Raw genomic sequence first — 10,729 nt, 5'->3', positions numbered from 1 at the left:
AATAATAAATAAATGAAACCATCCTCTATTTTGCTGTGCTGACGGCTTTTAGTAATAATAAATAAATTTTACTAATAAATTATAAAATAAAAGAGCAAAAATTTTTTAGTGAGCATTTAGCGAATTTTCAATAATCAAACGCACTACAAAAAATCCTAATTCAATGTGAAAAAAGTTGTTCGGAAATTGGTTTTTAATAAAGCCATTGTTTTAAGTGTGAATCCAAATGGAGGGGAAAGTACAACTATTTGCAAGCGGCGCCTCTCTCAACAATTTTTCGGCTTCCTTTCTTCCATTTACATTCCTGCGAGTAACCTTAACGAGGCCGAAGCCATCTCGCCACAGTGCACCAGCAGCATCATGTGCATTATCTTGGGAGAGAGCTTTCTGCGGAAGTGGGCCAGCTGCCACGCTGAAGGAGCATCTCGGCGCACCGGTATAAAATCGAGCGCGGCCCTGACCGTCAGTTTGATTGTGCTCGCGAGTGCTTCGCTGTAAACACTCACTCACTTACTCCTCTTCGACTGGAGCAGCAGCAAGAGCGGAAAACCGACACGGCCACTTTCCGGACACACTCGCTCCTCTTCGCACTAGGATGAGGTGCACGTTGTTGGTATGTCTCCTTTTTATGTTTCTTGTTTCTATGGGCATTTTCGAATCTGAGGGTGAAGTCGGACTTATTCCAGTTTTTAGCTAAGTTAAGTTTAATGCTTTGTTTTTGGAACGATCGTAAATCTGCATTTTATTTGCGTTGTAACGGTTTGGCAGATATTTTAATTAAAAATTCGTGAGCACCGTTACAACGAATGACGTCTTTTGGCAGTTAATAATGTTTTTTTCGTGGAAAAACATCATAGTGTGAATGCCAAATATTTAGATGATATGCTCCTAGTTTTTTTTTTAATTGTAGGATTTTTGTTCCATTTTTTTAATTAAGATAGGAGCGCTATCAAACATAAATCTTGAAATGGTGAGTCACGCACGTGCCTCCTTATGCTAATGAATAGCGTTGACACACAATGTGTTGTGTAGGCACTGAAATTCTATAAAACGTCGAATAGCAGCAGTTCCGTTTATCTTGAAAAGCAGAACGCAGCTTGACCAATTTATCGTAATTGTTCAATTCTCAATAATAGTAAATGCAACAACAGAAAATTGTTTAATTGAGAGAACTCACCTGCGGTGCCGCAGCATACGCAAATTATTGCCTATCCCGTTTTTTTTTCTTAAAGCTATCAAGTTAGTGTGGCAAGAGAGATAATCTCGCTCAGCAAATGTGGAGCACTCCAGCTATCATAATAAATAATGCCATAATTCAAGATAATTCCGTATTCAATTAGTCGGTTTTCCCTTTTTCTCCTCAATTCCAGCTGGCAAAGTGTTCTGATCTTTTAATGAAATGACAGATTGCGTGCTATGGCTAATGAGGCAAATGACTAGTTCTTTTGTAGCAGCATCCTGTTTTCATAGAGGTTATATCTTTTATTCTTTTCATTTTCCAATTGCAGTTTTTCATTATGACAATGCGTATTCGTCAGATATGAAACTGATCTCTACACCGCAACTGAAACTAGACGCGCGTCTTTTGTTAAAAATTCTCATTTTTCCATTGAGGACAAAGCTTGTTTCTCTTACCTGCGCATTTCTGTGGTTTTAGCTGATTCGTGCACAGATAATTGAGTGAGCAGCAACTACTGTTAATGCTTCACTCTATCTTTATTGCTCACTTTCCACTCATGAGTCAATATAATGGTTGGGTTTACTCCACACATCTGTGTATAAAACACTCTAAAAATCACAAATTATACTTTGGATCCTCATTTTGATTAAATATTATCCTCATTTGAAAAATGTTAAATATCTCAGTGATTTGTGATGTGATATTTTCATAATTTAGAACTAAGTGCAGCCTCTGCGATCAATCGTTTTGCGGTATTTTGCTAGTTCTGTTAGATCATTAATTCATAGCTTTTTCTATTTGACTTATTGGTCTTTGCTGCAAATATTGAAATTAAGAAGTACGTAATTTATTTTCAGGTGTTGATGCTCAGCATAGCTGTGGCCATAGTTAGTTGCCAAAGACCAGTACGGCCGCGGCCGTACAGGCCATTGCGGCGAGGCCCCCCGCCTATTACGCAACGAAGGGACTTAGCTTACAAGGCCGGCCCGCCTTACTCCAAGAGGGTGCGTCCGCACATGATGGTCACCCGCCCCAAGAAGCACATCACTTCCACCTCGATAATGGGCCACCCTTCCGTTTACTCGTCGGTGTACAAATACCCTCCGCCGCCTCACTCCCGACCTTACATGGCTGGTCCTCCTGGTCCTCCTAAAAGCTACAATCGGCCCTACGGATCACCTAACAAATACCCATACTACGGAAAGCCATCCGGGCCGTACTCGAAAAAGCAGCGCCAGCCCATGATCTCGCACGAACAGGTGCCAAAGGAGACCATTGCACAGTTCCACTCGCCGAAACCCTCCTCGAACAAAGGCACTCCGATACTGACGTACAACGGCAACTCAAATCGCCCCTCCGTCAGTTATGGGTCCAGTGCGAAGAAGCCTTTCTACAACAGCTACGACAGCAACGAGGACCAGAGCAGCAGCGAGGAGGTTTACGGCACGCAACAGGTCGGCGCCTCAATCAAATACGGCAAGACTACCCCCGGCGCCGCTGGGCCAGCGCACCCCTCCCTGCTCGACCCCGAGGTGAACATCAAATTCCCCGGCCCGGCGTTCACGTCCGCCACGCACGCTTACAAGACCATCAACGATAAGCCGGCTTTTCAGCAGGGAGGCCAGCACCACACCGAGACGTCGATCGTCAAGTTCCAGGACAATCCTTCCAAGAGAAGAAGGCCGGTGCAATATCAAGAAGAATCTCAGAGCACCAAGTAAGTTAAAATATTTAATTATATCTTCACGACAGTTCAAAAATTTTCATTTTTAGCAAACAATCATTAAAAAAATACTATAACGTACTTTTCAAGAAAAACATTTTATTTTTTGTTGCTTCTCATTAAAAAGGCCCACCAGAGTAAAAATTTAATTTTCTAAAATTTTTATTTCTTCCTGCAGGTCTACCGCCACGAGGCCATACTCCACATTGAAATTCCCTGACAGCTCCGAGTCAAGCGACGCGACGAGCTACCAGAATTACGACCACTTCCTCCAAGAAACGTTTGCCCCCGACCTGACGCAGCAGTCACCGAGCTACACGAAGACAAAGCAGCAGAAAAAGAACCGGGGCAAGTCAAGGTACAGATCTCCGTCCCACTACGAAGTGAAAGACGAGTCCGAGGAAAGAGGAGACTTCTACTCAGACAGTGAAACAGTGGAAGACTACTAGAGGTGCAAAAATGGTTTCCGTCATATACAAGCGGCAATTATATTCACCCGAACCGCTAAAATCAATCGTTCTGGTGCGCGCAAGAAACCAAGAAAAACCGCAATTAGAGACTTGAAAAATTGCTGGCAGAATAAGGAGGCCGGCACAGAAGAGAATAAAGCCACATCCAGAAAACAGTGCTTAGAAAGTGTGACTAAAAATAGTGAAGCTCGCGATGTCTAACCGCGTGTCGAACACCATCTGATGTTATCCACCATTTAAGATTAATTATATTTCTCTGTATTTAATTTATTAGAAAATAATATAAATTATGTTTCTCCGTACTAATACGAGTTTCTTTAAGGCAGAGGAAAAAATAATTAAATTGTTCATTCTACTTTTTGATTTATTTCAAGAAAGCTGTGGACCACCTAGGTCATTCGTGTTTACAGTTATCTCAAATTAGGTCCTAGATTAAAACATGGGAGAACAATTTAGTAGCTCTTTTGTTGGTGGGAACTTGATAATTAAAATTAAATGCTACCTCTTTCTCACAGCTAGATGTGGCTCAGATGACAAAATGTCTAGTATGAAATATTTTCAGGCTATTTAATTAGATAGAAAAGACTTGGATATATGTTTGGTTGTTGTAAATTTTATTAACGCATCTCCTCACTCTAAAACAACAAGTTGGTCTATATCAGTTGACTAATGGCGAACATGGGTGTGAAATGATTCATTCATATATATGTTGATGGCGCTCGTGAATTTGGCTCTCTGCTAGATTGGCCGCGCGAGCAGTTTAGCCGAAGTAGGGCTTAGCGTATGCCGGAGCGGCGTAGGCGGGGGCAGCGTAGGCCACTGGTGCGTGGGCGACGGGAGCGTGAACGACGGCGGGCTCCTTGTGGACGACGGCGTTGAATCCGTTGACGGGGTCGGCGGTGTAGTCGACGATGCGGCGGCTGCCGTCGGGCTCAACAAGAGAGTAGGAGCCCTGGACGACGTCTCCGTCGCGGCTCTCCTGCTGGGTCTTGCTGTCGCCGGTCAGGGCGTCGTTCACGGCGTAAGAATAGCTGCGCAAAGCGTGAATTTGAGTGCCGAAATTCACTGGGGGGTTGGAGGGTGGTTTACCTGTAGTGGGGGTTGGCATCGTACTCGTTGTAGGCGATAGGGGCGGCGACCTTAGCCACGGCGGGAGCGAAGTACTGGGCCTGAGCCACGGCCACGATGGCGGCGAGGAGGGCGACCTGAAACGGCCAATTTCACTTTTGGTATCCAAATTCGAGTGCGGCAGCGGCGGCGGCGTCGACTTACCTTGCAGAAAGCCATTGTTTTGTTTGGTGTTGTGTGTGTGGAGATGTCGGAGTGGACTGATGCTTTGCTTGCCGCTGTCCACGCTATATATACTGTAGTTAAGCAAATGCTGCTTTCGTTAATGAAGTAAAACATATGTAATTGTTAAAAATGCAGTGCGGCTGCAATCTAATTGCATCGCATTTGGAACGCAAAAAGCGCCTCCAAAATAGAAGAAGTGGGAAAATATTTACTCCACTTATTGTTTCCTCCCTCTCTTGGAAACTAGAGGCAAGAGTGTCTAGAAAGTGCCCACTCAAATGATATAATATGCAGGTTACAAGTTGCATTTAACACAGCTGCTGTACCCGTGTAAGATGCAGCTGCTGGGCCCTCGAGGCACACTTCACTTGCCGGTTTGGTGGGTATTTTTTAGTATCCGACATTGCGCGCACATGCACACAGGTACACACACCGCACCTGCTTCTGTTGGAGCGCGGTGTGTATTAACCGCATTATGCATTGGGTTCAGACCACGCCTAGTCTACACATTTTTATGTGTGTCATATTCATGGATACGTCACTTTTTTCATTATCCCAAAAGAAGACATAAATTACAACAGTTATGTTTCAATACAACTTAAACAACTCTGATCGCAATTTTGATGGGTAGCCGTCGTGTTTTATTCGATTGATTATTACAGACGCACTAATATACAAATGAATTAGAATGAAATATTTAGTGGGGATTTAAAAAAATAAAATTATGAGCAAAATGAGTAAACGTATAGCAGTATAATCAACTAAAAATAGTTACCTGTAAAATTAACTGTTATTAACAAAGGTTTGTACATAGCAAAATAAATTAATTATTTTTTTTTCAATTTGATGCAATTTATTATAATACAATAGATTTGCTCATATTTTCTGTGTTGATATATGCTGTAGCGTTAAAACGTTTGCATCGGTTAAAAAAGTATGAAAATCAGGTCAAATTTATTCTAAAATATTAATTTAAATTTTAGTTTATTTACCAAATAAAATATTATGTTCAGGATTCTTACATGTGATAGCATTATTTGTTCATTCGTTTCTAAGACCAACGTCAAGAACCAGCTAACTCTCAATAAGCAATTGATTATTTGAATTATTTGATGAGAATCGTTTATGTGGATATATTCAATCTACTAAAAAATATTTAAAATCTTCCTAGATTGGAAGTAAAGTTTTGAAATATTTTCTAGCATTATTCATTAAAAGGAGCTTTTTTAAATGTAAAATGCATTATTTTATCTTGAATTAAAACTGGGTTTCCTCTAATTTAGGCAAATTTCACTCTTGCAGCTAGGGAAATCGACAGTAAATTGAAGATCATAAATATTTTGGTTTACTGTTTTATATTTATTAAGATCAAAGTCTTATAAACTCGCGGAGTGTCCACGAAAACATGAATAGATCACAATAATTTAAACATAATCAACAACTGTTTAACCCAGGTAGGCACGGCCGTAGGCGGGGGCGGCATAAGCAGCAGGGGCATAGGCACGAGCGTAGGCGGGAGCGGCGTAGGCAGCGGGGGCGGCATAAGCCAGGGGAGCGGCGACCTTAGCGATGGCGGGGGCGGCAACGACGGCCTTGGAGACGGCGGCTTCCTTGTGCACGACGGCGTTGAATCCGTTGACGGGGTCGGCAGTGTAGTCGACGACGCGACGGGTGCCGTCGGCCTCGATGAGGGAGTAAGAGCCCTGGACAACATCACCGTCGCGGCTCTCGTGCTGCTCCTTGTTGTCACCGGTCAGGGCGTCGGACACGGCATAAGAGTAGCTGCAAAAGGGTAGATTTGAGTGCCAAAGTTCATCAAGGGCCGGGGGTGGTATACCTGTAGTGAGGGTTGGCGTCGTATTCAGCGGGGACGGCGACCTTGGCAAGGGCGGGGGCGGCATAAGCGCGGGCAATGGGGGCGGCATAACCGTAGGCGGGGGCGGCATAAGCGGCACGGGCGATGGGGGCAGCAGCGTAGCCGTAGGCGGGGGCGGCAGCATAGCCGTAGGCGGGGGCGACCACACCGGCGGAGGCGGCGGCCACGAGGGCGGAGAGGGCGAGGATCTATTGAAGAAAATATTTGCGTTATTAAAAATGTAATTAAATTTTTAGCAGTCGAGCGTTGATATAATCCAGGGGCTATCTCGGCTCTTATGCTGAGCTGGACACTTGCCTTGCTGAACATGTTGCTTGAGCTTGGTTGTTCAAGTGTGTTAGGCACTGGCCATGCCTCAGTATTTATACCAAGAAATATTATGTGATTTGCAAAGTGAAGAAATGCCCTGGTTTCGGCTCGCAGAGAGGGAGGTGGTCCCTATATTGTCTTGTCCCGCACGCGGCACTTGTTGCGATCAGATTTAATTTCTCCCTTTCTCTCCGACGCCTTTGAGACTGGTCCCTGTCGATAAATATGGGCGGAATCCTGTATTATCAGGGCGTATCACAGGTCGGAATTGGATCCATTGCGTTTACGCAACAATCGATGAATATGTTTATCTGTTCCTGAAAGAGCTATCGAAGACGCATTCATTTATAGGAGCATTTATTATTTCAATAAACAGATATGCATATATCGCCTTGACTAAAAACTCCTGTAGCCTATAGCATAATAGAAACGACTGTCACGCATGAACTACTTCCAACGAAGCAATAAAAGCTTCAGGCGTGTTGAATAACAAAACATATTTTGTTGTTGTTGATAGATTTCTTTATAACTACCAAATTTTATTCCATTAAATATTTTGGAACGCAGAGAGGTTTTATTATTTCAAAATGACCATTCGGATATTTAGGTTACCATAATTAATAATAAATTAAATTTATTCCATGTTTAAAGAGGAATAGTTACTTATTTATTTTGACATAAACATATACCATATACGAAACATCATAATATATGCAACCTGTTTATGATAATGAGTTTAAAAATACAGTATTATCGACAAATTAAAAATTAATACATAATAACGTCCTTTAATCAAGATGGATGGCAAAAAAGAACACTTGTAAAGAAAGAAATCTCGCAAATTTCCGGACAACAGCTTTTTCAAAACCTATATGCCCTCATCACATACGCAAAAAGTAAACACTGAAGCAATCTACCAAGGAATTTGAATCACCGGCCGTTGAAACTAGACTGCACTGAGTTGCTAATAATGAGTGCAATAAAAAAGAAAACAAGTGCGGAATTCAATAAAAATGTCGAAACACACACTTAGCTCTACACAACACTGTCCTACAAAAATGCTATCCAAAGAAGCAATTAACTTAGAGAAAATACGCTTCCTGAATCGCAAATTTTACTATTTCACGTACCTAGTGTGATGATTGTAAGCTGCGAATCAATCAAAGAGGATTTCGGTTGAAAAATGCCAGAAATAAATTAATATGACTTTTTGTTTAACTTTGTTGAATATAATGAGACGGCAGAACAACGTTTCCCTATGCCTATGCCTACATCCAAAATTATCGAGAGCAAAATTTTTTATAAATAACATCAAATTGAAGAGGACCAATGCCATGGAGCTACAAATGAAGCATTATAGCGAGGGTTCGTTCAGTAATTTGAAAACATCAAACCACCCGATCCTTTTATTTTCCGCGCTATTTTTTGCTAAATTTTTTACCACTGCTCAGCACCGTCATGAGGATAACATAGACCCCGAGTGGCCGTAGAGGAGCCCATTGATGCCCCCTTTTCGCCTCCCCGCACCGAAGTCTTTTATTGAAACATCAGACATTTGTCCCTAAAGCCGCCGGGAAGGTGCGCAGGTATTGAGCGTCCCAGCCCATTGAACTATTTGAGCATTATTTGCTTTAAAAAATATATTTTTATTGCAAACGGTTGCCCAATTTGAGCACAATAGCACTATTTCGAGGGCTTATTTAATACTTTACTGCTTTTGTCGCAGTGCTAAAATTTGTTTTTATTTTAGTAACTATCCAATTATCTATATTAAAATTTTTATATATTTTTAAATTATTAAAAGTTGTTTAATTACATTGCTGCTCTGCTATATAAAGAGAATGCATAATAAGGTGTTGAAGAGATAGATTTTGAAGTCGTGTTTGTATTCTTACATTTATTCAATTCAAAGTCTTGTATGCTCGTGATAAAATTCACGAAAATATGAGAGATGAATTAATCACAAATAAATTAGATGAGTGTAACAGGTGAAAATTGTACATGTTGTTTAACCGAGGTAGGCACGGCCGTAGGCGGGGGCGGCATAAGCAGCAGGGGCATAGGCACGAGCGTAGGCGGGGGCGGCGTAGGCAGCGGGGGCAGCATAGGCCAGGGGAGCGGCGACCTTAGCGATGGCGGGGGCGGCAACAACAGCCTTGGAAACGGCGGCCTCCTTGTGCACGACGGCGTTGAATCCGTTGATGGGGTCAGCGGTGTAGTCGACGACGCGACGGGTGCCGTCGGCCTCGATGAGGGAGTAAGAGCCCTGGACAACATCTCCCTGGCGGCTCTCGTGCTGCTCCTTGTTGTCACCGGTCAGAGCGTCGGACACGGAGTAAGCGAAGCTGCAAAGGGAAAGGGGTTGGTTTAATATTCAAATCTGAATTTAAATTCAGGGGTGGTTTTACCTGTACTGAGGGTTGGCGTCGTACTCAGCGGGGGCAGCAACGACAGCCTTGGCGACGGGGGCGGCATAAGCCAGGGGAGCGGCGTAGGCAGCGCGGGCAAGGGCGGGGGCGGCATAGCCGTAGGCGGGGGCGGCATAGGCGGCACGGGCGATGGGGGCAGCGTACGCCGAGTAGGCGGGGGCGGCGGCGTAGGTGGTCAGCGCGGGGCCGACAACACCAGCGGAGGCGGCGGCCACGAGGGCGGAGAAGGCGAGGATCTGTGCAGATTTGAGGGTAAGTTTTGAGAAAAATAAAAATTGGAGCAAATCAGCCTCGATATAATCCAGGGGTTATCTCGGCTCTTTTGCGGAGCGGACACATACCTTGCTGAACATGTTGAGCTTGTGTGTTCAAGTGTGATCGGTATTGGACGCGGCTCAGTATTTATACCAAGAGATATTCTGCATTTCGCAAAGTGAAGAAATGCCCTGGTTTCGGCCCCAAGAGAGGGAGTTGGCCCTTGAGTTTGTAACTTCTCTAGTGGCCGGCACTTGCCTCGTGTCGCGTTCCATTTATTTCCCCCTTTCTCTTGACGCCTCTATGTTATATATTACTCTGGTCTCTGTCGTTAAAATAGGCGGATTGTTTAGATCAGTTGGGATCAAATGTTCAGATATTGCTTCATACAAGTTACACTCAAATTCGCGGCTAAAATGTTTCAAATTACACAAGTATTTTCATTTATAAACTGGTCCATGCCCCATATTTTTGTGCCTTAAAATGCTCTGCAACATATTATGAGAAGTTTTATCTCATTAATCATTTTTGCAATTAAAAATTTGACCTCTTTTTCGATCAAATCTTTTTTGATAATGTGTACACACTCGGAACCAGCATTTTTCTAGCTTTCAATGCGAGTTGAGATGTAACATTTTGATCGTGTGCATGCGCATCAAAACCTTTCGGAAGGCGTTTGTTAATCATTAATCATATCAGAGAAATATCAAGGATAAACTATAATGAGTTTCAGTTTTTGCAATCGCAGTCGTTTTAATTTTGGCAGTTATCTCTCATGCCAATAGAATGATAAAACTGTGACAGGTGTTTCTCGTGAAAATATGTCTCTATTTATTAATAATAAATCGCTGTACATTCCGATCAGCGAAAGCAGAGGGCTCATATCAACATATCATATTTTTTTATTCTGAGATAAATATTGAATTATATTTGGTAGAATGATTTGGGGAGAGCGTGCAATAGATCGAAGCACTTAATTGCGTTGACATTGAATATCTGATGCAATATTTGTAAGGAATTAGTCGATCAAAGAAATCTGGGGCAACTGCTTTGTTACCTTGTGCTTTTTACGAATCGAAGTTTAGTAGATTTAATTTATTAATTGGGCAAAACACGTTTTCAATCGTTCTCGTTAGCACTCACAGCGATAACTAAATTTCATTATCATAAATGTATTGGTGGTTCATTCCAATA

General features: G+C 42.7%; 3 protein-coding genes across 3 annotated transcripts; 1 reads left to right on the top strand and 2 right to left on the bottom strand.

Moving 5' to 3' along the window:
- The first annotated feature begins 395 nt into the window (after nucleotides 1-395).
- On the top strand, nucleotides 396-3,675 carry LOC135939778 (uncharacterized). The gene is made up of 3 exons (XM_065484347.1): nucleotides 396-613; nucleotides 2,038-2,897; nucleotides 3,082-3,675. The coding sequence occupies exons 1-3, from the start codon at nucleotides 596-598 to the stop codon at nucleotides 3,350-3,352; spliced, it is 1,149 nt and encodes a 382-aa protein (XP_065340419.1). The 5' UTR covers nucleotides 396-595; the 3' UTR covers nucleotides 3,353-3,675.
- Nucleotides 3,676-3,970: 295 nt separating this feature from the next.
- LOC135934872 (cuticle protein-like) lies at nucleotides 3,971-9,776 on the bottom strand. The gene is made up of 6 exons (XM_065476889.1): nucleotides 9,622-9,776; nucleotides 9,260-9,516; nucleotides 8,861-9,196; nucleotides 4,646-4,775; nucleotides 4,463-4,578; nucleotides 3,971-4,404 (listed from the first exon to the last, which is right to left on the bottom strand). The coding sequence occupies exons 1-6, from the start codon at nucleotides 9,631-9,633 to the stop codon at nucleotides 4,134-4,136; spliced, it is 1,122 nt and encodes a 373-aa protein (XP_065332961.1). The 5' UTR covers nucleotides 9,634-9,776; the 3' UTR covers nucleotides 3,971-4,133.
- LOC135939910 (larval cuticle protein A3A-like) lies at nucleotides 6,003-6,986 on the bottom strand. The gene is made up of 3 exons (XM_065484522.1): nucleotides 6,840-6,986; nucleotides 6,504-6,730; nucleotides 6,003-6,448 (listed from the first exon to the last, which is right to left on the bottom strand). The coding sequence occupies exons 1-3, from the start codon at nucleotides 6,849-6,851 to the stop codon at nucleotides 6,112-6,114; spliced, it is 576 nt and encodes a 191-aa protein (XP_065340594.1). The 5' UTR covers nucleotides 6,852-6,986; the 3' UTR covers nucleotides 6,003-6,111.
- Nucleotides 9,777-10,729: the final 953 nt, after the last annotated feature.

Source organism: Cloeon dipterum, chromosome 1 (genome assembly GCF_949628265.1).
Source record: "Cloeon dipterum chromosome 1, ieCloDipt1.1, whole genome shotgun sequence".
Taxonomy (NCBI): domain Eukaryota; kingdom Metazoa; phylum Arthropoda; class Insecta; order Ephemeroptera; family Baetidae; genus Cloeon; species Cloeon dipterum.
The sequence above is the reverse complement of the archived record's forward strand: the minus strand, read 5'-3'. Positions and strand labels throughout refer to the sequence as shown.

What these genes read in the sequence shown, in the direction of transcription:
- LOC135939778 (XM_065484347.1), top strand. An exon ending in GAAGAATCTCAGAGCACCAA is followed by an intron (nt 2,898 to 3,081) that starts GTAAGTTAAAAT and finishes TTCTTCCTGCAG; the next exon opens with GTCTACCGCCACGAGGCCAT.
- LOC135939910 (XM_065484522.1), bottom strand. An exon ending in GACGCCAACCCTCACTACAG is followed by an intron (nt 6,449 to 6,503) that starts GTATACCACCCC and finishes ACCCTTTTGCAG; the next exon opens with CTACTCTTATGCCGTGTCCG.
- LOC135934872 (XM_065476889.1), bottom strand. An exon ending in GACGCCAACCCTCAGTACAG is followed by an intron (nt 9,197 to 9,259) that starts GTAAAACCACCC and finishes TTCCCTTTGCAG; the next exon opens with CTTCGCTTACTCCGTGTCCG. An exon ending in GATGCCAACCCCCACTACAG is followed by an intron (nt 4,405 to 4,462) that starts GTAAACCACCCT and finishes CGCTTTGCGCAG; the next exon opens with CTATTCTTACGCCGTGAACG.